At 37.7% G+C, this 23,245-nt stretch overlaps 2 protein-coding genes across 2 annotated transcripts; both read right to left on the bottom strand.

Annotated features, from left to right (window-relative positions):
- Positions 1-533: 533 nt before the first annotated feature.
- On the bottom strand, positions 534-5,180 carry LOC139134304 (collagen triple helix repeat-containing protein 1-like). Its single transcript, XM_070701193.1, has 4 exons — positions 4,985-5,180; positions 3,057-3,281; positions 2,255-2,459; positions 534-1,238 (listed from the first exon to the last, which is right to left on the bottom strand). The coding sequence occupies exons 1-4, from the start codon at positions 5,096-5,098 to the stop codon at positions 1,087-1,089; spliced, it is 696 nt and encodes a 231-aa protein (XP_070557294.1). The 5' UTR covers positions 5,099-5,180; the 3' UTR covers positions 534-1,086.
- Positions 5,181-16,944: 11,764 nt separating this feature from the next.
- LOC139135317 (collagen triple helix repeat-containing protein 1-like) lies at positions 16,945-22,679 on the bottom strand. Its single transcript, XM_070702661.1, has 4 exons — positions 22,540-22,679; positions 20,218-20,301; positions 18,462-18,663; positions 16,945-17,383 (listed from the first exon to the last, which is right to left on the bottom strand). Exons 1-4 carry the CDS (start codon positions 22,651-22,653, stop codon positions 17,232-17,234), a joined length of 552 nt encoding a protein of 183 aa, XP_070558762.1. The 5' UTR covers positions 22,654-22,679; the 3' UTR covers positions 16,945-17,231.
- Positions 22,680-23,245: the final 566 nt, after the last annotated feature.

Below are 23,245 nucleotides of genomic sequence, written 5' to 3'. Positions count from 1 at the left end.
AAGAAACGTACAGGCAGTATTCATCTCTTTTTTCAAGTTATTGATTGATCCAAATAAAAAGAGAGAAACAAGTACCAGTCGAATTGAGGCTGGAAAAACAGATAAATAAATTTTCTCTCGCCTCGGCTTCTGCATGATTAAAAATAACCCGATAACAGAAAAAGATAAGGTACCCACCCTTGTTTGGCTAGAAAGAAACATTTTTTCTCCATGTCAGCCGCCGTCTTGTCCAAAGCTAACTCGATTAATTGGACAGGAATACCTAGAAGCATTATTTTATGACAAGTTTATCCCTCCGGGATTTTGCCCCTAGTAATTGTTGGAGCTCAAAAAAGTAGTGAAATACGGAAAACCTGGACTCAGAGTTTTCAAGATCTATGCATTGTTATTCCACTAAGTTACAGCCCGACTCGGTGTATTTTTATGATACTTAACTTTTTGAAATGAACACTTGGTCCGGTAAAATACCATAAGTTACCAAGTCCTACGTGTTCAAAGGTTGACAAACAAAATGAAACATGACTATAAATAACTTGTGGAACACAAGAGTCAGCTTACTTTTATTTGGATCGGAAATGTGTACAATACATTTTGACTCTTCATATGCTGTAACATGTAATGCATTCATTTTCCATAATTTTGCTCTGTTTGTATGTCGCAGTGCCTTGTTTCAATTTCAATACTGCCTGATTTTGTATTGTATCAAATGTTCATGCCGAACACCAATGTCACGGTCAACACTACAACTGCAAAGATATGCAGTGCGTTGGTAGGATCTATGGTATAATTTTCGGGAGAAGATAGACGACTGTTAAATGTTAGAACAAAATTGTGAAATGTCGAAAGTAACAGTTTCACTCCATGAAAGAGAAAAACTGCCTGGTTATTATGTCATCGTATAATTTTGGCACATTAAATGCACAGATCAAAGTGATGACTTTGTTGCAAATAAGTGTGGCTGTTAACAAGCGTAAGTTGATTAAACCTTCGTTTAAAAACTAGCATAAATTTCTAACTACGTTTCAGAGTGTGGGAGATTACGCTCGATAATCGAGATCTGCAATTGCAGTATTTCTACGGAATTACTTAATCCGCTAGGTGAATTTCCTCCACGATAATTCGAACGGCCGACTGCCGCCCGGTATAGGGCCTGCCGTCTACTGTGTAACCGTTGCACCTCCTGAGACGGAATTCCACATCCACTCTGCCAGCTGATATACCGAAGCACAGCCCTTCGACTGAGAAGAAAATATAAAGATATTAGAAGGCAGGTAGATTTCCAAGCTGTCAAGTAAGATGGACCCCTAAAACGCATCTATCATAGTGACATTCTTAATACACTCCTTGAAATTGAAAGACCTAAATGTTTGCTCAAACTTCCTGTAAGGATACTTAAAACTTTTAATTTCCTTTAAAAATCACATTAAAAAATTTTGGTCACAGGGCGAAATTTGGAACAAGGGAAACAAATAACTCAATGTTTTAATTAGACACCTGAAATTCAAAATGGCCGCCATCCCTGAGTTGACTCCATGGCGAGAATTAAATGTTCGATTTTCACAAACATAAGCCGGAAAACCTTAAGCCACCCCATGAGCCTGAAAATGAACTCTAACAAGTGGTTATACAAAGAACAGAATTATAAAAGCTTGAGTATCCGAAAATCTGTTCCCAATGATTACACATTAATTTGCAAAATGACGTAATCGGAACATCCGCTACAGTACATTTTACTCACTTATAGGTCTACACACAACGATATTGTTCGGTCGCAGCATAGATTGTACCATTTGCGCCTACAGGTTAACGGTGTAGACTACTGTTTAAACCACGTCATGCACTTTGGTAACATGTCAACCGGGAAAAGCCGTCGTGGCTTTTGTATCCGTTGAAATTTCCTGATTTGTGCATGTGAGGTACAGCAGTACATAATTGGTGTTTCAGAGTCACAAACCATTTATCTCTAAACCAAGTATCAATGGTGTCGTATTTCTGGATGTATTGATAAGCAACGTTTCGAAACATTGACAAATAGTAAAGGCTATTACAGAATTTATACATGGCATACCTAAAGAGTGGTAAAAACATAATGCCACAATTCTTCTACCCATTCATTGTTGCCAAGAAAAGGGTTCCGCCCTTGTTCACGAAAAATGAACACTAGCATCTTTGATATTCACCTGAACAGGGTTGTAACTGTTTGTGTGGTCTATTTGTCATGGCATAACATTTAATTCTAAGTTTTAACACTTACTTGAAGTTGTACGATGGCGATTATTGACACTATTTGAGTAAATATAGCTGTCTATGGGTACTGGATCGCTACATTCCTCACCGTTGAAAGTGAAGTACCAACGAGAGCAAGCTCCTACGCCATTAGTATTCGCCATAAAACGCAGATCACCATTCCATAGGACTCGCAGAGCTGTCCTGTCAGATCGTTTGGTGAATTCACACACCTGTATTGACGGAATTTAAAACCCTTGTTGAAATCAAAATTTCTTACAACTATAGACACGCATGTTTTGGTAAATGCAGTGTATTCAAAAGGGGTATTATTTACATTTTAACATGCTTACCTTCCACGTTTCTGAAAAGTGCTGAAATAAGCCAAACTAAATTTGAACTCTGTCAAACGCAATTCAGAAGTGGCTTAAATGTCCTGTTAATGTTTCAATTTGTTTATCTATCCACAGAAGTAGCAACTACTGCCTTTATAAAAATCGTCTTCCAAGTGCAATTGTGCTTGCTGTAGTATGATGAGGATTGATAGCTTTTGAGTAAGATTTCGAGTTATCGACAGCTTGGCATCTGTTTATCTGTTTTGAGTTTTCCGTATTTTGCTATCTTATGAGCCAATCACATTAAGATTGGCATTCGGTAATTTTATGAAAAATGGTTGTCGTTTAACGACTTAAATTTGAGGACAGAAATCTATTCGCATTATGATCACAACTTTAGATTTCATTCTGCAACAATCAAGTTTTTTTCCTAGCCCATTTATCACCCATGACTTCACTGCCAGTATCAAATGTACGAATGGTCTTTTGACATACCTTGATGATACCACTGGTACGGTCATCGTTCAAAACTGGCCACGCACACTGTTTCATAACATGAGTCAGAGGACCACTAGGATTCTCTACAGTCCCTGGGGAACCTGTATCACCCTTTTCACCTTTGGCCCCGTCATGTCCATCTCGTCCTGGGCTGCCAGGGGTGCCGGGAATGCCGGGGATTCCAGCAGGTGCCGGACCGCAGCAAGAAGTGCACCTGGGAGGCTGTGAACGAAATGTTCGAACGTATACCCTGATGAACACAGTTTAAACTCAGACGGTGAGATAGCTGGTTAGATACAGGGAATCGCCACCTATCCTTTCCTTTCCTTAACAAAGCATATTCTTATTTACGCAACAATGTCAGTTTAACCGTTGGCAATACGGGAACTAGACATACGGTCTAAATTGAGGGGTTGCCAACACCGTCAGGTGTAATTATCACCTAGGTGATCTTGCTGTGATGTTTTGACTACGTCTGACCTCCTTTCACAGAGTTGATCTCTTTGTGATCGACTGATACAACCGCATAATTACAACTGTCAGTGTTGGCAACTCCTCAACTTAGAGAGTATATCTAGTTCCCGACTTCCCAACGGTTCAACCCAAACCATTGTAAAAAGGGATGTAATGCTTCTACCTTACTGTAGTGCATTTGTTTTAATGTTTGATGTATTGAACTATTTCGCTTATGCAAGTGTTTCAAAAGGTATAACTCATCAGAACCGTGTAGATAATATTATGACGGGTGAAAACTATGCCTTGTCATTGTGCTTGTGCCCTAACCAGAATTGATGACTCAAAACACTGATTGCTGTATGTGTTCAAATAAAGTTGGTCGAGTAGTTTTCCATTTCAAACATAATCTTAGGCTCTGTATAAAAATAGTTCTGAGGCCAGTCAACTGTATGTACCTTCTTTTCTTTTTAGACTGGCTAAAAGTGTGCACAACAATAAGGGTTAATTTAGATAAAGATTTATAATTGGAGCGCGAACCTGGCATATCGCACCCTCCCATTTGCTTTACCGTGACAATATCGAATCACCAAGTGCGTATGTGACATTTCCTTCTGCTCACAAACAGATATTCTATCCGCAAGTCATCAGCAGTTTGTAATAAGAGCAAGTGGTGGCACGTTCTTTTTCCAAGCAAAATCAAAGCAACACTGCCCGTATTTAGTTGATCTACTTTTGGACAATCGATCTCTTGCATAGCTAAGTGATTTTATGATATAATGCAGAAATGAAAGACATGTCTCTTTATGGTAGCCTTGTTTGTTTATCCTGATGTGGAAATTGTCTATATCAATTCGGGAAACGAAGGTGATAAAACTTGGCGATCATTTTCAAAGCTTTCTCCTTATACAAAATTAGGCAGTATAGCCTCTTTGATCCAAACATATAAAGTTGCATTTTTTAATTGTCACGTTCCATCCAAGCTCTTGACATACTATGGGTGAATCCTTTAGAGTTTTTCGTTTTACTGAGAGATTTCTACAACCTTCAATTTTTTATCCGAAAACCCTCAAGTCAATTATTCAATTATAAAACTATATATTTTCAGTTAAGAAACCTTTGGGCTAAACTATTGTCAAGGACCAAATAGAAGACTACTTGAGATAAACAACATGTGTACATTCAGCAATGGTGACAGTGGCAAGACAATTTCGTATTTCAGAGTGGAGAAGAAGTAAGCCATAATTTACTTTTTATTTCGTTTCCTAAAACGGGCTTATAAAACTTCATACTGTTATATCATTTTGAGCCAGTGTCTAGACTTAGTAGTCACAATATTAATCATAGTCTATAAAATACCGTACGAAGCGTCTTCAAACTAGAAATTTCCCACAGTTTAGGATCCTAGTAAATGGGAAATTTATAAGCACTAGTTAGTGTACAGCGTTTGAATTATTAATACATGTACTTACCTCCGATGGCTTTGGCTTTTCTTCACAAGCGACGCCACCAGCGATAATTACGCAAATCGTTACCAAGATTGGAGAAAAGAAACGACAAGTGGACACCATCGTGATGCCGGTCATGATCGGTGAGTGGTTACTCTATGTATGTCCAAATGTTCCAGACCGAAGAGCTTATATTCGTTTTTGTTGGCCACGAACAATTTTTCTCCTGTTACACAAGTCATTGCAAACACTGAATCGTTGAATTCGTTAGATCATAAATATTCACGCTTTCATCGACATTTCCAATATAACCTGTTATTGTTGAGGAAGTAGAGGGCAGAGAAGACTTTACAAACCTTGCGGCGAACGATCGTCGAAAACTAAATAGCACTTTACGAAGTCTCTGTATCTGACATTCTTATTTCAATTTTTTATTAGACTGTGGCCATAATTTCCTCTTCCTTCCTTAGAGTTACTTTAACTTTACTTTTATGCAAGAAAGTGTTAGCAATTTTGAATAAAATACCTCTCTTGTTTTATTCCTTCAATAAAGATAAAATTTGTCAGCTGAGTTGTGATGAACACAAAGTACCTTTTCCGTGTTGCCTTATCACTTGTGAACATTAGGACCAGGCACCCTTTGATTGTTTCCATTTTTATCAATTCATACATCCGTAACAGTCCTTCGAACCAAGACTGCATAGTTTTTATTTACTTACTCAAAAGATAACTTAGTTAAAGGCATGAAAACATACGCCCATTTAGTCTCTAGAAAGTCTCTGTTGCGTTGATTATCATTTTTGCTGGTCAGAGAATAGCATGGTTGGTTAGGATCACTCAACCCACGCATGTATCAGAACGTACAGCAGACACAATGACTGAAACACGTGGCATGAATACAATATAGAACGTGGAGAGTTTAATTACTTTATGTGACTTATGTTTATGTTTTAAGAAGTTTTGTAATGTGTATTGCACCATCTTAACTGGAGAAAGTAAAAACAAAGCTTTGCTCGGTAAATAAATCATGTCCAGTATGGTTGTTGTTAATCCCAAGAACACGTCGATCATGAGAGGACGAATGCTGAAACCACTTTTGTAAGTGATTTTTGTGAGAATAGATGGGGCAAGAATTGGCAGTGTCGCAGCTATGTGTTTTCATGTTCGTTTTAACAGCGCACATTGGCATGTGTGACATCTACAACAGTAAATTTGTGACAACTGTTTGCAGTTTTCGTAGGTATTTTGCCTTTGACAACGCCGTATTCAACGAACAATCGTCTTCAACTTGTCTCTTTTTTCAATCATTTTAAATCCCTGTATGTTGTAATATAACAATTTAAACCCTACTTAATATTTAGTAGAATATTTCAAAAACAGCCTGCTTGTGTATGACAAAATAAATAAATGAATATATAAATAGGTAAAATAAATTACTGTAAATCACACTACGACGGTACTGATGTGTAAAGCTCCATCATACTCTCACGAATTGCATTGAAATTACTTGCGATTGCCATTCGGTTGCTGTTACGAGTAAAACTGGTAACATCTGACTCTTAATCACGAGAAACTAGCGCATTCACATGGATTGACCACTATCGTCATTGACGCATCCTAGATTTAGAGTCAGCCACTAGCGGTGAAATGGCAAAGCAGTTTCATCAAAATCTTGATGCAGCCAACAAAATTGACCAAAGGGAACATAAGCTATTCTTGTTATAAATTTGCGGTCCATTCGCTGTTGTTGTTGTTGCTATTGCTCCTGTTGGAATATAGAGTAAAAATCTATAAAATTACCGTGTTTGCATGAATATCCTTGAAGACGCCTAAATTATTATTCTACTGTTATCGACATAGTTGTGAAAGGCGCAAAGCTAAAAAGGCTATAGGATCTCTTTGGGTTTATCTTACATGCATCATCCCCACGTCAGAAGGCTTGGATACAATTTAAAGGGATTCTGTTCGTTTGAAGAGCAAGATGACAAGTGCAACACTTATGAATACCATTCTTTGTTTACTTCCGTTCGACTCATCTACTCCTTCCCTTTTTCTCAACATTCCCTTATCTTGGTATTTACAAGTCTCGATATAAGTCAATAAAACACAGTGTAGAATTAACTTTCTAGCGATGATATGCATGAAAACAGCTCAAGATATGCCGTTCCCGTTCATACGATTTGTAAGAGTTACAGAACCCGTTTTTCATACACACTCACTTCTCCGTTATTGCTCTATGGGCACGAGACTCTCGAGTACAAACTCTAACCTTCTAGTCTAAATTGCTTTTTCTCAATACTTGTATCAGGCCTTGCCTCATAACATATTGGGTTATTTCCTTTCTTTCAGTTTGGTTCGAAATGTCTTCCATTTGAAAGAAACTGAAGCAAGGTTGAGTTGCTCCTTTGTCGCCTCGGATTATTGTCTATTTGTGCCATAGGGCGCCATTAGGGCGAACTTTTTTTCTCTCTATTTGATTTGAGCGGGGAGATTTAAAACAAATATTAGGACAACTCACCTCTTTACATTAACTTCTAGTGTTTATTAACCACAGTAGACAGAAAAAATTAAATTTATTGTGATTAGGGCAGAAACATTACAGGCAGTACAAATTTGTCCCCTTCGTCTTTTTTCCAAGTTAATGATTCATCCAAATAAAACCAAGTACCAGCCGAATGTGGCTGGAAAAACAGATAAATAAAATTTCCCTTATTTCGGCTTCTGCATGATAAAAAATAACCCTATAGACAAAAAATAAGGTACCCGTCTTTGTAAGGCTAGAAAAAAGTAAACGAAACAATTTTTCTCGGTGTCTGCTTCCGTCTTTTTGATAGAAAAAGTAAAAAAGAAGGTACCCGCGCGTGTGAGGCTCGAAACATCCAAATTTAATAATTTTCTAAATTTATAATTTCAGTCTCCGTCTTGTAAAATGATAACTCCGGTAATGAGACAGAAATATGGCTGTAACTGTGTGCAAGCTAGAATCAAACAAATGGGACAAATTGCCAGTCGTTTTATCCCTTCGAGATTTTGCACCTACATCACGTGTAGTAGAACTTATGTAGGTCCATTAGGTAGCATATGGCCATTAAATGCTTCAAAGTCCCCAGACAAAAAACTTATATTAGCACATTGCTATTTTGTTATACTTCACACCAAACGTAAATGACAACAAGCTTAAAATCTGTCATTGAAATATTAAATTAAGACGATCGTTGGAGCCTGGGATTCTGATGTCTTAGTCCAATAAATCGAAAGAACTTTAAATATAAAAATAATAAATTTAGGTCACTCGTTTCAAAATTCAGGCTATGAAGGGGATTTTATCAAGTCACTCTTTACATTTGACACGTTGCTCAACGCACGATGCTGTCCTAAAAACTCGGATTATCGACTTCCATGGGATGATGTCTTCAAAAATCAAGTCATTTATTGCGATTTAAAGTATCATACTATCCACCTTGCTGAAATTCAGAACTGATGAGATTAGCCGAGTGGTTGTGTCTGTGGCCTCTCAGCTAGGCGACTGATGCCGTATGACTATGTTGTGGGTTCGAATCCGATTGAAAACTATCCGTATTCTGTTGGAGCTTTCAGCAGTTTTCTTTTTCATCGGAGAATTGCTTCCACGCACCACCCCGCCATTGTTTCATTCATCACGTGCATGCAAGCTCAACTAGTCAAATTGACGTAAACTGACACATTATGGCCATTTGTTTAATTGACATTACACAGAACTCCACCATTTTGCAGTGGTTACGGTGGTAAAGTGGTGACCTCAACTCACATCAGCCAAACAGGTTTGGACCATCGTTTTCGTGTTATACGTGACTTCATCTACTCGCCGACTTCTAAAAGGCTGTTGACTTTCGAGTAATATATTTTCCCATTATCGCCTGTGCATTTGATTAAACAGAATGGCACCTTTTACGTTCACCATACACCTAGCCTATCTACTGACTCTGACTTTCATTGTTGTTCAACGAAATAATTCATCGATTTCTGAATTTTACGGCTAGACTCAATTGATCGATCAACCGATAAGAATTACGGAAAACGCTGAGTCTTTTATTGACCATATCTTTGTTTACGATCCCAGTACTATAACACATGAAGTCTTTTACACCTCATTACCATCTAAGCGATCATTGACTAGTTTGTGTGACCCGTAGGGTATCATGCGAAGGTATTCGTACTAATAAAAACGATTCTATACGGTATTGGAATATGAAAAACTTTGATATAGAGGCATTCTTGTTGGATTTGAAATCTGCGCCCTGGTCCAAACTGACTTCACTTGATGACCCTGATAAAAGGGTGAACTTATGGATAAAATTATATTTGGCAGTACTTGATAAGCATGCACCCCTGAAAGAAAAACGTGTACACCATCCATGTCGTCCCAAATGGGGAATGCTGCAATCGCAGACGCCATTCGTAATCGTAACAAAAATAATAGCAAAAACGAATACGAGGTATATAAATTTTGGCGTTCTAAAGTGAAAAAGTTGATATTCCGTGCAAAGCGTTTTCATTACAATAACTTCTTTCTGACGATCAGAAGGATATTCAAAAATTTGGAGAGCTTCAGAGAATATTGTTTTTCCCTAAAGAACTGTCTGCTCAGATTCTTAATTGACGATAACTATATAAAATATCATACTGTTATTGCTAATTTATTTTATGATTACTGCAAATCGAATGTAAATGGTTTGTTACAGACAAACAGTTCTGGGAATTCTAATACCGTTGGTAACTTTGATAGACTCAATGAGTTTGTCGAATTACGCAAAAAAAAGTTTCATTTTTTTATATTCCACCACTGACAAATTATTTCGTCAGGTCACATTTTTATATCGCTAAGCACCAACAAATCGACAGGTACTGATTGTATTCCTTCTAAATTTCTGCGTTTGTCAGCATATGTTATTACATGAGTATAGTCCCGCGAGAATCTTACGATTTTCATAGAATCCAATATGGCTGCCAAGTCACGTGACTAATTAAAATTCAGGAGTTAGTTGCACCATCTCTCATTAGCCCTGATCAATGTGCCAAGTTTGGGAAGTGTACATGCAGCGGTTTTCCAGAGCTAGACTGGCAAAAAAATGACGGAAGAAGAAGAAAGAAGAATAATAATAATAGGGAGGAGGAAAAAGAAGAAGAAGATTTTTGATTTTTCAAATGAACGTTTATTACTAAAATTAATCTCCTGTACAGAAAAGTACATATCAAAATTCAAATTTGAGACGAAAAGCAAAAATGAGATCAGACAATTGTTTAATGGCAAAAATGATGGTCAATTCATACTGAGCAAAGTTGAACTATTAAAAAACAGCAAAAACTGCAAAGTGGCAAAGACACTGATGCTGGAGCGAGACGAAGAGAACTGGTGAAAAGGCAAACAGGTAGCTATAACACTTGCAACATGGGCAAAGAAACCAATTACATCTGAAAAAAGCACAATTTTGTTATTGACAGAAGGCAAGATGCGAGGTGCATGAAAAATCTCCACTGAATGGGGGAAAGCAAAAACAAACTTCGAAACAAGAAAAAGCGACAGAAATTTGCAAAGAAAAGGACAACAACACCTTACATCTTGCAGAAAAAAGCCACCCAACCGCCAATGAGAAGGGATATATTGAGAAAACTCCTCGTTGGCATACTCTAAGATGGCATGTACATGCCAATGAAGAATCTTCTCAACAGACTACCCCCTCCCATTCCGTGAGGAGTACGGTGCCCAGGACGAGTTAGGTATTGGCAAAAGGGAAAGTGTGCTTAGAGGTAAAAGCATCACAAAAGAAAAAAGTGTTCACAACAAAATTGAATCAATAGTAATTGTTCCATCAATGTCTACGGAAGCAATGACGTCATTAATACACCAAATGTTTTTGAAAGCACTTATGTTTGAATTGAGCGTGAAGTAATTATATTCTTCTAGAATGCGAGAACAAACTCGCCTTTTAAAAACAGAAACAAGCATATTACTGATTGAGGGATCATGACCATTAATTGCATTTCGTCTCGTCACATGAATTGCAATTTTAGCTGTCGTAAAAAGAAAATTTAAAAGCGCAAAAGTATTTTTGTCCATGTACGATTTATCGAAGGGTGGGCCTAAAACAAACCACCAGAATAAAATTTTGCATTCCTGACCAAGAAAACGGTGACAGAGTTTACGAAGGAGAATGAACAAAGGAGAAAGACGAGGGCATTCTAAAAATATGTGTAAAAGGTCATCTCTGGCACTACAGAAAATACAATCAGAGGATGAGCTATACCCAGAATGGAACATAAACGAGCCAGTTGCGTAAGCACCATGGAGAAGACGCCATTGAAGATCTCCTTCTTTTTTGGGAATTGGACTGAGATAACAAGAAGTGAACAAAGGTTTGATATTTTCAGAAAGTGAAAGCAGATCTCTCCAAACTGTATCTTGACGTTTATTGTTCCCATGAAAATTGGACATAATCAAGAATTTATAAATGCTACCCTTTTCAAGTTTATACAAGGGACAATTCAAAATAATATGGTCATCATTGTCTTTACAAATAAGTTCGAAAGAGTACGAAGGACGATGACAAGAATGAACGTCATCCAAATCAACTTCCTCTTCAAAATAACTGTGGATTTTGTTTTTCCAATCACAGGGAATAGAATCAACCAACGTCTTGACAGTATTTGTTAAAATTCTATCCGAATGAATAGAAACAATGTTTTTAAACTGGTTTGGGGAGCGCCAAGTTTTTTGGAAAGGGTCAAAAAGATCTCCAACTTTTGTAATGCCAGCACTGATAAAGTGATTAACAAGAGAACTATCAAGAGGGTTTGTAAAACTAACACAATCGTTGAAAAAAGGGCTTCATGGAAGATATCTTTGATTGAAAGGGGTCCACCTTTTTCTCAGGAAAAAACATGACTTCCAGACTCTCAAAAGCTCAAGATAAAAATTAGGTAGAAATTCTGGAACAGACTGAAAATTCACTGTAAATAGTTGAGAGGTGTACTTGAGATTGTCAACACTTCGAAAATAAAAATCAGCAAACAAAAATGAAGGATGATCCAGACCTGAATACAAGTATCTTTGAAGATAATTTAACCTGAAAGCTTTCACACGTGAAGAGAGATCGATAAGATTTTGCCCTCCTAACTTCAATGGAGCAAAACTGTTCGACTTGGCAACCAATGTTTTCCTTGCCAGAAGAAATTAAGAAATGTGTGTTGAATTCCATCAATGATAAAAGCAGGGGGACAGAGGCAAATTAAACGATGAAAGAGTTTAGTTGCAGCAAGTTGATAAATAACGATAACACGGCCTTGGAATGACATAGCAGGAGCATATCTATTCCACCAAGATAACTTATTGTCAATCTTTGTAACACACTCACTCCAGTTTTTTGAAAAATACTCGTTACTGTTGCCCAAATAAGTACCAAGGAGTTTGAGACCAATACTATTCCAAGAAATTTCAAGCGGACGATCAGCACGCCCACGCCATGAGCCGACCCAAAGACCTTGGGACTTACGATAGTTAATTTTTGCATTACTGGCATGCTCATAGACAGAAAACCAATATTTAAACCTCAAAAAATCAGTATCACAAGTAACAAGAGTATTAACGTCATCAGCATAAGCTGAAAGTTTACATTTACGATCACCTGAATTTGGAATCATAACACCTTTAATACTGTCATTTTGTCTTATTCTGTGTAAAAGAGGTTCAATAACAATTGCATACAGCTGCCCTGATAATGAGCAACCTTGCCTTATACCACGTGAAAACTGAACTGGAGCAGTAAGGGAACTGTTAACATGGACAAGACTATCAGTTTGTGTGTATAGAAGTTTAATAAAATTGATGAAATTTTCACCAAACCCGAACGCATGTAGAGTTTGAAAAAGATAATGATGACTGACACGATCAAAAGCTTTTTCCTGATCCAAAGAAAGAATACCAAGAGGAAGATTCATGTCATTATGAAAATGAATGCAATCTCTAATTAAATGAATATTGTCAAAAATCTGTCTGCCTGGAACAGTATAACTTTGATCTACATGAATGATATCTTGCAAAACTTGCTTCAAGCGAAGTGATAAAGCTTTAGTGAAAATTTTATAATCAGAGCAAAGCAAACTGATAGGTCTCCAGTTCTTAAGGGGGGAGTTATCACCTTGTTTAGGAAGGAGTGTGATAACAGCTCTACGACAGGACGTTGGAAGAAGGCCATCGGAGATTGACTTTTGAAAAACCTGGTGAAAATCGTTCCCCAATAAAGACCAGAATTTTTTATAAAATTCACAAGGAATGCCATCAACACCAGGTGTTTTACCATTCGCAATGTTCTTGAGTGCAAAGGTGTACTCGTCAAGACTAACGGGTTCATCAAGTTGCGTAACTTTGTCAGCAGGTAATTGAGGGAGATCATGAAGCAAAGTATTTTGTGCTTCAGGTGAAACAGGCTCAGCAGTAAACAGGTTTTGATAAAACTGGCGAGTGAGTTGACGAATTTCTCTCTGATTTTCAGTAATTGTATGATCTTCACGTTGGAGATGAGTAATGGATTTACGACAGCCTTTGTATTTTTCAAGAGAAAAGAAAAACTGTGAATTAGTATCAGAATCATTGAGCTGTTGAAAACGAGAACGAATAACTGCACCTCTGGTATCAAGTTTCTGAAAACTGTCTAACAGGTCTTTTTGCTGATGATATATTGTTTCCAGAGAAGGCTGAGTATGAATCAATGTTTCCAAAGTACGAATTTCCTCAATAAGCTTTTGTTTGGAACGTTTAAAGTGATGAACTCGTTCAACGCTGTACTGCTGACTTAATTCTTTAATCTTTTGTTTTCCTATATCCCACCAAGACTGAAGAGAAGAAAACCTATCCTTCTCATTACGCCAACCTTCCCAGAATTCCTTAATTAAAGTACAGTAATTTTCATCATTAAGAAGACTAGTATTGAGACACCAAACTGGATTTTTGTTGACACTCGAATTCATAGTTAAAACAAGAGAAACAAGAGAGTGATCAGATAAATCAGTAGGAGAGTCAATAGACACAGATTTAATTTTCGAAGTTAACCTCTTGTTGATGAAGAAAGTATCAATGCGACTTTTTTGCTCTCCTCTCTGCCACGTAAAATTTTGAGCCTGCTTATGAAAATAACGCCAGGCATCAGAAAGTTTACAGCGATGAACAAGAGAAGAAAAAACTTGCGAAGACTTAGGTGTGGTTCAATATGAGACGACCTATCTAAATCAGGAACAAGAGTACAATTAAAGTCGCCCCTATGACAATATTTTCATTATCAAGATCAAAATCAAGGAGAAATTTACGAAGACTTTCAAAGAAAATACAACGATCATCTCCACTTGAAGGAGCATAAATATTGAGCAAATGAAAGGAAGTGTCATCCATTTTAATATGCAAATGAAGTAGACGACCCTGGACGACACTTTTTACAGAAACAACATCAACATTTTTGTTTCGCGGAAACAGCACTGCAACCCCAGCAGAATTACTAGTACCATGTGAGAAATAAATAGGCGCACGCCAAACTACTTGCCACTGAGCCTGATTAGCCACTGTAGAATGGGTTTCTTGTAAAAAATAAAAATCAGCATAATGATTGGACTTCAACGAAGACAAAATGTTATACCATTTCAAAGAATCATGGCAACCATTTACGTTCCAAGAAATGAAACTTGCCATTACTAGACAAGCAAAAACAAGAACGATTTTACTTCCCATGTTTAGTAATAGCCAAGCTTTTACATTGTCTAACATGTTGTTGTAACTTTAAATTTGCCACAAGTTTATGGATACGAACGTTTTGTTGACTAGTGACAATATCTGACCTGCATAAATTAGAAAATGACTTTATGAGAACTTTAAAATGTGAGCAGTAATCTTTACATTTTTCTATCATATTTTTAAAGCCTTTAATGTCTTCTAAAAACTCAAGCAAATTAGATGGCTTGATTTGTAGCTTTTCTTGAAATTCTGATAAGTCAGAAATTTCAGACGCAACAGACTCATTGTCATGATCAGACATTTCGATGTTTTCACTCCTGACCAAATAAGCTGATTTTGAGAAACTTTTCTTGAAGACTCTGACTGAGATATAAACAAATCCTGAGACTCATTTACATTGATATCTGAAAAAGGAGTCTCAGGAAACTCAAGTGATTGGGACTGAATGAGTGAAGATGATGACGATGAAGGGGGGTCGAATGATAAAACGGGAGTAGAGGGGAGCGGAGAATACGAAGGTGAAGCAGGGGTTCGTACCCTGTCTTCATCGGCATGGACGTTGACACCTTTTTCTTCTTCTTGAGCGTCAGTGGGTTGACTGTTTTTGCTGGTGAGAGGTCTTTGATCAACAGAATTTTCATCAACAGATGTGACTTTGTGAGGGGACTCTGATTGTGCCTCATTGTTTTCAACAAAGCGAGTTGACGTTGAGGCGTTACTTGAAGTTGAGGTGTTAATTTCTGTATTATTGATATGCTGATTAACACCTTCATTTGCATTTGCTTCACTTTCAACAACATCCATTGAACCTAAGTTCAACATTTTCAGTGTCATTATCGTTGTTTTCTGACGATCTATAATCATGATAGTTAGGACAACGTTTACGGATATGACCTTTTAGTCCACAATGAAAACAACGCAGTTCATCAATAGAAACGTAAACGGAATAAAAACGGTCATCATATTTGATCTGAATTACACCACTGATGTTCTCATTGTGTAACAAAACATGAACTTGTCGTCTAAACGACTTCACATGCTTCAGCGAAGCATTTTTACAACCAAGAGGGATTGCTCTTAAATGTCCAACAACTCTACCAAGTTTCCATAAATGTTCCTCCAAAACTTCATCAGGAATGAAAGGAGGAACATTTGACAGAATTAATTTTGAGGCCGGTTTCACCATGTGTTCCACATCGACTAATTCATCAAACAAGGCAAACTTGGATTCAACAATACTTTCAACATTACCGAGTGTTGCTAAGAACACAACAACAGACTTATTCATTCTAGATGCAGCAATAACATTTTCACTTCCGACTTTCTTTGCAATCTCTTCAACATAGCTTTCAACAGGAACACCTTCAATATTAGTACACCTGACAGCATGCTTGCGTGTCAGATTCCGAAATGGCTTGTCCTCCCGGGCGGCCATATTGCCGACCACGGGTTAACAAATGGCAAAAAATAAAATCGAAGGAAATCCACCTAGTCGAAGATGAAACTGGTCCGGAAACAAGACAAAAATGAACTAAACACTACTCACAACGCAAACTGATGATAATTGACGAAGGATGGCACTTCTCACTGGTAGAAAATCAAAACAAGTGGGAGCCCTTCTTCTGCACGTCTGTCCAAGATGGTGGAAGAAGAAGAAAAAAAACCCCTATGAAACCAATAGGGGCCCAGCCGATAGGCTTGGGCCTCTAAAAAGTATGTTCTGGGTACGAGACCGAATATGGTTAAAACTTAAATAAGCTTGTCAATATTAACGCTCATAACGTTTTCCTTTTGTATCCATAATCATCAGTATTATCGTAGTCATCATGATCATCACTGTCGTCGTAATCAGTCTTTCAAAAATTTAACCTTTTCTCTGAAATGTTCTAAATACCTATACAATCATCTTGCATTTAATGTTTTTAAGGAGGCGGAGACTAAATTTTCAAGTACCGTTCAGAGGCATTCCAACCAAGCTGTACTAACATTTTTTACAATTCCATTGTCCAGGGACCATTTAAAACATCGGTACGAAATTCTAAGACGACGTAAAGAGCTCGAAAATCGTTTGTTGTGACATTTTAAACAGAACAAGCTAAACTGTGATAAAAGCAAAAAGGACCATGTGAACAGGATTAAAAGACAGTTGCTTTCCTGATTCTGCATTTTACTCAGTTTACGTCGCTTAAGCAGCTCAAAAATAAAACCGTAAACGATTCTGGATATAAAGTTAAACAGAAGGATAACCTTAATTTTATTAAAGAAGAGGCAGAAAAGACAAAATAGAAGGGAACACCCTACAACGTTCTCGTCTGGCAGTAATAATTGTAGGACAATAAATAAACTGATCAAAGAAACGGATCTAGCTATGGTAAAGTGACACTCTTCATTAAGCAAACATATCGACAAGATCAAACTTTCGGGCTCCATCTGCTGTAGTTTAAAGTCAGACATCCAATGTTGTTTCGTAATTCAGGAAGTCTATGTTTTAAAAATTATGTTTAGCTAAAAGAACTAGTACGATATGAACATCTCCTCAACAAGAATGCGAGAGGCCGAGTTCCACCCAGTATAGGCTTCACCGCCTGGAGATACGTCTGGACATCCTGAAAGACGGAATTCCACATTAACTCTGCCGGATGGTATACCGTAGCACAGACCTTCAACTGAAATGTAAATAGCATGACACTTAGTGGTGAGAAGAAAAGTCCGATATATCAGTTAGATGGGAAAGTGTAAAGTCTTTCATCAATAATATTATTATTGTTAGCATTTGAAAATACAATCGGCTATGCGACACATTTGCTTCAAACAAATAAAAGACAAGTAATGTTTACATAATTTAACAAATTATCTGCAACAGAATTTTTCCATAGTAAATTTATATGCCCACATGTAAATTACAAATGTTGCAGATAATTTATATGTCTAACTGCACAACAATTTATTTTCGATTGCCGCATCTATTGAGCTGTTACTGCTGTTCAGCAAAATGAATGCATTCTTTCCATGTCTTAAAGTTGGGTTATCGCTCTCATAAAGTATTGTCTATCGTTTAGAGTTCAGCTCTGAGCAGATGGAAATATCTAGAAAAATATCAAATTAGCTGATAATTGCATTTGTATCGTTGAAAATTCAATCTTATTCCAAGTCTGCATGTACAGACTGTTTTGCGAAGCCAAATACTACTTATTTCATCACATCTGTAAAAAGGTCGATGAATAGAAATTTCGACAAGTCGTCAAAATTTACTCTAACAATGGTATAGAGAGAGCCATGGAATTTCACTGAAACACTGTTTTCTCAGTGGATTACAAATACTTTTTGGCGTTGATGTTCACTAATTTTGACCGAGGCGCAATAAATGCCGACCCACCCGGCACCCTCGGTCACAAGAAGTGACCGCTCCTTAAAACGCAAACAAGTTTAGCATTATTCCCCTTGACATCCCGTAAATATTCACCAAAGCCCCGTAAAAGACAGTGTCAGTGTTTTGGAAGGACAACATGCAAGTGCGGGGGGAGTTCTCTGTAGATGTAAAGGACGTTCTTGTTGGCTTCTATGCATGGCGAAATTTCCCAAGGCATAGGTACGGACGCTAGGACCAACCATAGACAGGTGCAAAGGACAAAGCAAAGGGGAGAAACTAGTAAGTCTCTGCACATGATTTTTATCATATTGGTAAGAAGTGCAATGATGTAACTATTATTTACTTATAGTGTAGAGTACTCCATTCAGACTTACTTGAAGTTACGCGGTGACGATTTTCATCGCTGGTGGAGGAAACAGCACTGTCTATTGCTACTGGATCCTTGCACTCAATACCGTTGAAAGTGAAGTACCACCGAAAGCAAGAATTTGGAACTGAGCGTGACCTCACGCGCAGATTACCATTCCACAGGACTCGCAGTGCGGTCTTGTCTGATCTTTTGGTGAATTCACACTCCTTCATTGATGGGACATAGAGCATAAATTTAAAAACATAGGCATTATTTACAAGCAGCTCTAGAGGGGAGAATATATAAAGGTTCTTGTTTGTTTAAGATCCCATCTTCCGGCACCCTTTTATTTACGGTACTTCATCCTTATATTAATTTTGAAATCCACTCGTTCCTGATCTGACGAGTTAACGCTGGGCTGAGCACTGCGTCGCTCTAGGTTTCCGAATTCGTGCAAAAAGGTGAGCGATGTATGGAAGGGAACTTGCTATATAAAGTAAATATGTAGTGAACGTAATAAATACAGTAACTATAGTTAATACCTTCATGTGATAAACATGATATGGTCATTTTATTTGAATAAGGCTAACCAGCATACGCTAAACTTGGTGACGTTTTAAAGACCACATATAAAAAAAAACTAAATATGTACGAGACACCAACTTCTATAAAGGTAAGCACGAACAATCTGAGCTTTAGCTATAGAGCCTGAATTAATTTTGTGCTGGAAATCAACGGGAGTTCAGATTTCGCAAGGCGGCTCTTTCATGAATTTTTACGAAAGGTTTATAGGTAGCCTGCAAACGTTGAGTGTGTATAGGGAACTAAAGAATTATATGAGACAGTGCAGAGAGGTCAGGGTACCAAGTTGGTAGAAATCCTAATCTATTTTATTGGTTAGTTCCCGAACTGTCAATAGCGCTCACCCAACTATGTAATACAACCCTTTATGTAGTATCCCTTCATTAAGTATGTGGTGCTACCTTACCAACTTTGTAATGTCACATATTACATATTACAACCTTACTCAGTATTTGATACGACTCAAGTCACAATGTAATCCTACACCATGCACAATACCACTTGACCTGATATGTAACACCGACATGATTACTTTCAATACTATTTCACGTACTATGTAGCATTATTTCACCCAGTTTGTGTTACTAATTCGGTGTATAATAATTCACTATGCGATAGAATTTCGTCCGTTTTGTAATACTAGTTATACTGATCACGTACATGTGTATGTCATATCGGCTAACAAATGTTGTTAACTTCATGGGCTCTAATTATAGTAGCATTGTACTGACGCTATAATTAATTTGCATAACGAGGCCATATTCAAGAATCTAATTCAAGTTTAAAAACGACGTGTATGTGACTCTTTTGTAAGCATCAACCATTCAACATTTTTATGCATTCAAATTATTCACCACTGCATTGATGGGTCATGATTACCAGCGACTGTGTACCTTTGCTTCGTATGTATTCACTCCTTGGCGGCAATTGCGAAATATTACAGGACAATTTACAATTTGCTACATATCATGTCCCCAAATAATTAAGTGAAGGAGCAAGATTTAGGTGGTGGCACATGGTAATTAGTTATAGTTGGTGCGGAAGTGCTCGATATCATGTCTTGCTGGCAGCGCAGTGAGTGCCAAACACAAAGCGGTAAGTTTGCAAGTTTCACGTATGTAGGCTACATTTGCACGTCACCGTTACCAATCGTTGGCTCTTGTCTTAAGCTGGACATATCAGGAAATCTGTTGACTTACCTTGATAATACCGTTGGGGCCATGATAGTTGATATTGGACCATGCACACTGTTTTATGCGATGAACCGGGTGACAGTGAGAGTTCTGTAAAAAGATGATGGCACTTACACATGATGGCATTCAAACATGAATCATTGAAAAAATGTTGACCGACGGATGAACCAGATAATGACCAGGCAAGGTTAAAGATACAATTTCAGCCGCACGTACGTACGTTCTTTACAACTTGTCTTCACATAAAGTTTTCGTATTTATCTGACTTGTAACACTATTAAGCTTTTAAAGTTGAATGCAGTATATGAGCATTTGCACGTTAGATACGAAGAGTGGAAAGTACCTATCAATTGACACAGTTGCCCTTGTATGTGAACAACTTTGTAAGGTTTAACAAATAAACTAAGCGCTGCGTTTGATAGAATTTCGAAGTTTTAACTAAACACATTTATCTAACAGTGTAAACGATTGTATTTCCGTAAGAATGCATTCCGGCAGAATTAAAAACAGATTATAATTACCGATAGCGGGAAACAACAGTTTCAAATAGATGCTGATAGAGTTTACCAACTTGCAAAATACGCTTTATAAGGGTAATGGGCCTGGGTCAGACCACGTATACTCCAATAGTCGTTGAGTGATCAGTTCTACATACTCGCGAGCTGCAAATTGTGGCTGATATCAGTAAGTTGAAAGCCGCCCATTCTCTATTGCTGCTACTCACAAATGGGATGTGGTGCATCAAAACGCATTCGATAGTGTTACTTCGAAAATCCGTTACAAGAGGAACAAATAACCTGTTCAAAATGGCCGACATCCGTTAGTTAACTCTTTGGGGTAAAATTAAATTATCGATTTTCACAAAAATAATCCGTGAAAATTTAATTAACTCCACACGCTTTAAATGAGTTCCCACGAGCGGTAGACCGACGGCGCAATGTAAAAGTTTGACGGTCTGAACATCTGTCCCCGAGGACTGAAACACGTGGCATCAATACAATACGTTTCAAAATATTTGGCTTACATAGTTGAGGAAGCTTTAGTTCCTGCCTACGAGGTCGGGAGTGGGGATATTGGTCATGTCTGCCTCAAAGTCCCTCTACCAAAGACCAATGAAACATTGGCATTTTGTCATACAGCAATCGCAGACTTTAAAACAGCCAAACAGCCAAAGTAGGAATTTTGACCGTGTTGATGACAGGGCGCTTATGGGCCAATTTTCATCAGTGTTGCTAAAACGGCTGTTGAAAAGTACCGTAAAAAGAGTTTTTTTGAATTTGCAGGACAAGTATGGATACCTAGCCATCTTTGAGCGCCATTATGGCATTACCGGGTGTCAACCGCATGTTTTATCCTGATTGGTGAGCTTTTAAAATTAACATGAGCGCACACTAGTCCTAGACTTTCGACAATTCCTCGAGTCTTCTACGCCTAAATCACCGAAATAGCCATCGTTGCAAATGCACGTCGAATTGGCATAAGGCCGAGCTATACCGTCCACACACAATTTGGGCCTTGTCCAAAATCTAGGTCGGGTATTTTTCCAACACAGCACGTTTGTTTTGTACATGCAATGTATCTGTCTCTGTCGACCATAAGGGTTGGGTGCAATTTGGACAAATTCTAGTCGTTTGTAATGCGAAATTATTGATTTAACACTATAAATCTCACACTTTATTTGGTTCTTTTTGCGTTTGTTTCATCCAATCGAGAATTTACCGAATTATCTTTCCTTCTGTTGTGATAGTATCTCCAAATCTATGTGTTAGCAAATACTAATAAACACCACAAAAATTAACTACAAAGCCATTGTAACATGCATTACAACGGTTCCTAGATATGCCAGTCCCTTTCATACGATTTTAAAGAATCCGTTTCCTGCCATTACTTTATATAACTCTCTGATATTGCTCCCAGGACACCAGACTCAAAGTAGCAAATAATAACCTAATCGTCCCTCTCAGTTTCATGATTAGATGGACACAGTTGCTCAGGGCCAGTAAAACTGTGTGTACTTTCATTGCATTTCAAAGTGGATAAGAATGTGCGTCGGGATCAGGATTTCACATAAAGCTTAATAGTGTGAGTGCAAACCTACAGACTTTTTATATGCCTATAAAACTCCATACCGACACAACATTTTGAACTTTGCGTTAAGGCGTAGAAGTTATCGATAAATCATCGGCTGTATACCGTACGAAGTGTCTTCAAGTTAGAAACTCGCCACAGTTTAGGATGCGGGTAGAGCTATAAATCCGATCGTTGAAATAGGGAATTTGAAGGAAAATTTAGTGAACAGTTTAATAAAATACTAACACATGTGCTTACCTCCGTTGACCTTGGCTTTTCTTCACACGCGACGCCACCAGCGATAATCACGCAAATCGCTACCAAGATTGGAGAAAAGAAACGACAAGTGGACACCATCGTGATACTGGTCATGATCGATGAGTGGTTACCCTATGTATGTCCAAATGTTCCAGACCGAGGAGCTTATATTCGTTTTTGTTGGCCATGGACAGTTTTTCTCCTGTTACACCAGGCATTGCAAATACCGAATCGTTGAATTCATAAGATCATAAATATTCATGCTATCATCGACATTTCCGATATTACCTGTTATTGTTGAGGTAGAAGAGGACAGAGAAGATTTTATCACCCTTGCGGTGAACGACCGCCGAAAACTACACAGCACTTTACGAAGTCTCTGTGTATAACATTCTTAATTCTATTTTTTTATTAAACTGTGATCATAATTTCGTTTACTTACTTAGAGTTCATTCTAATTTAGCTTTGATTTTTTTAAAGAAAGTATCACAAATATTGAATAAAAGTATCGTTTATTTTCCCTTGTTTCATTCCTTTAAAGAAGTAAAATTTGTCACCTTAGTTGTGACGAACACAAAAGTACCTTTTCCGTGTTGCATGGACCAGGCAATCTGTTCGTGTTATTATTTTTATCAGTAAGTCGATTCGTAGGTAGCAGTCCTTCAAACCAACAGTGCAGAGTTTTAATTTACTTACTTAAAGCATA

The sequence above is a fragment of the Ptychodera flava genome, chromosome 6 (assembly GCF_041260155.1).
Source record: "Ptychodera flava strain L36383 chromosome 6, AS_Pfla_20210202, whole genome shotgun sequence".
In the NCBI taxonomy this organism is placed as follows: Eukaryota; Metazoa; Hemichordata; class Enteropneusta; family Ptychoderidae; genus Ptychodera; species Ptychodera flava.
Note: the sequence above shows the minus strand (reverse complement) of the source record. Positions and strands in the feature narration are given on the sequence as shown.

What these genes read in the sequence shown, in the direction of transcription:
- LOC139135317 (XM_070702661.1), bottom strand. Translation starts at nt 22,653, where the DNA reads ATGACCAGTATCACGATGGTGTCCACTTGTCGTTTCTTTTCTCCAATC. An exon ending in AAAAGCCAAGGTCAACGGAG is followed by an intron (nt 20,302 to 22,539) that starts GTAAGCACATGT and finishes ATCTTTTTACAG; the next exon opens with AACTCTCACTGTCACCCGGT. An exon ending in GCCCCAACGGTATTATCAAG is followed by an intron (nt 18,664 to 20,217) that starts GTAAGTCAACAG and finishes CCATCAATGAAG; the next exon opens with GAGTGTGAATTCACCAAAAG.
- LOC139134304 (XM_070701193.1), bottom strand. Translation starts at nt 5,098, where the DNA reads ATGACCGGCATCACGATGGTGTCCACTTGTCGTTTCTTTTCTCCAATC. An exon ending in AAAAGCCAAAGCCATCGGAG is followed by an intron (nt 3,282 to 4,984) that starts GTAAGTACATGT and finishes TTTCGTTCACAG; the next exon opens with CCTCCCAGGTGCACTTCTTG. An exon ending in TCGCCATCGTACAACTTCAA is followed by an intron (nt 1,239 to 2,254) that starts GTAAGTGTTAAA and finishes TTTTCTTCTCAG; the next exon opens with TCGAAGGGCTGTGCTTCGGT.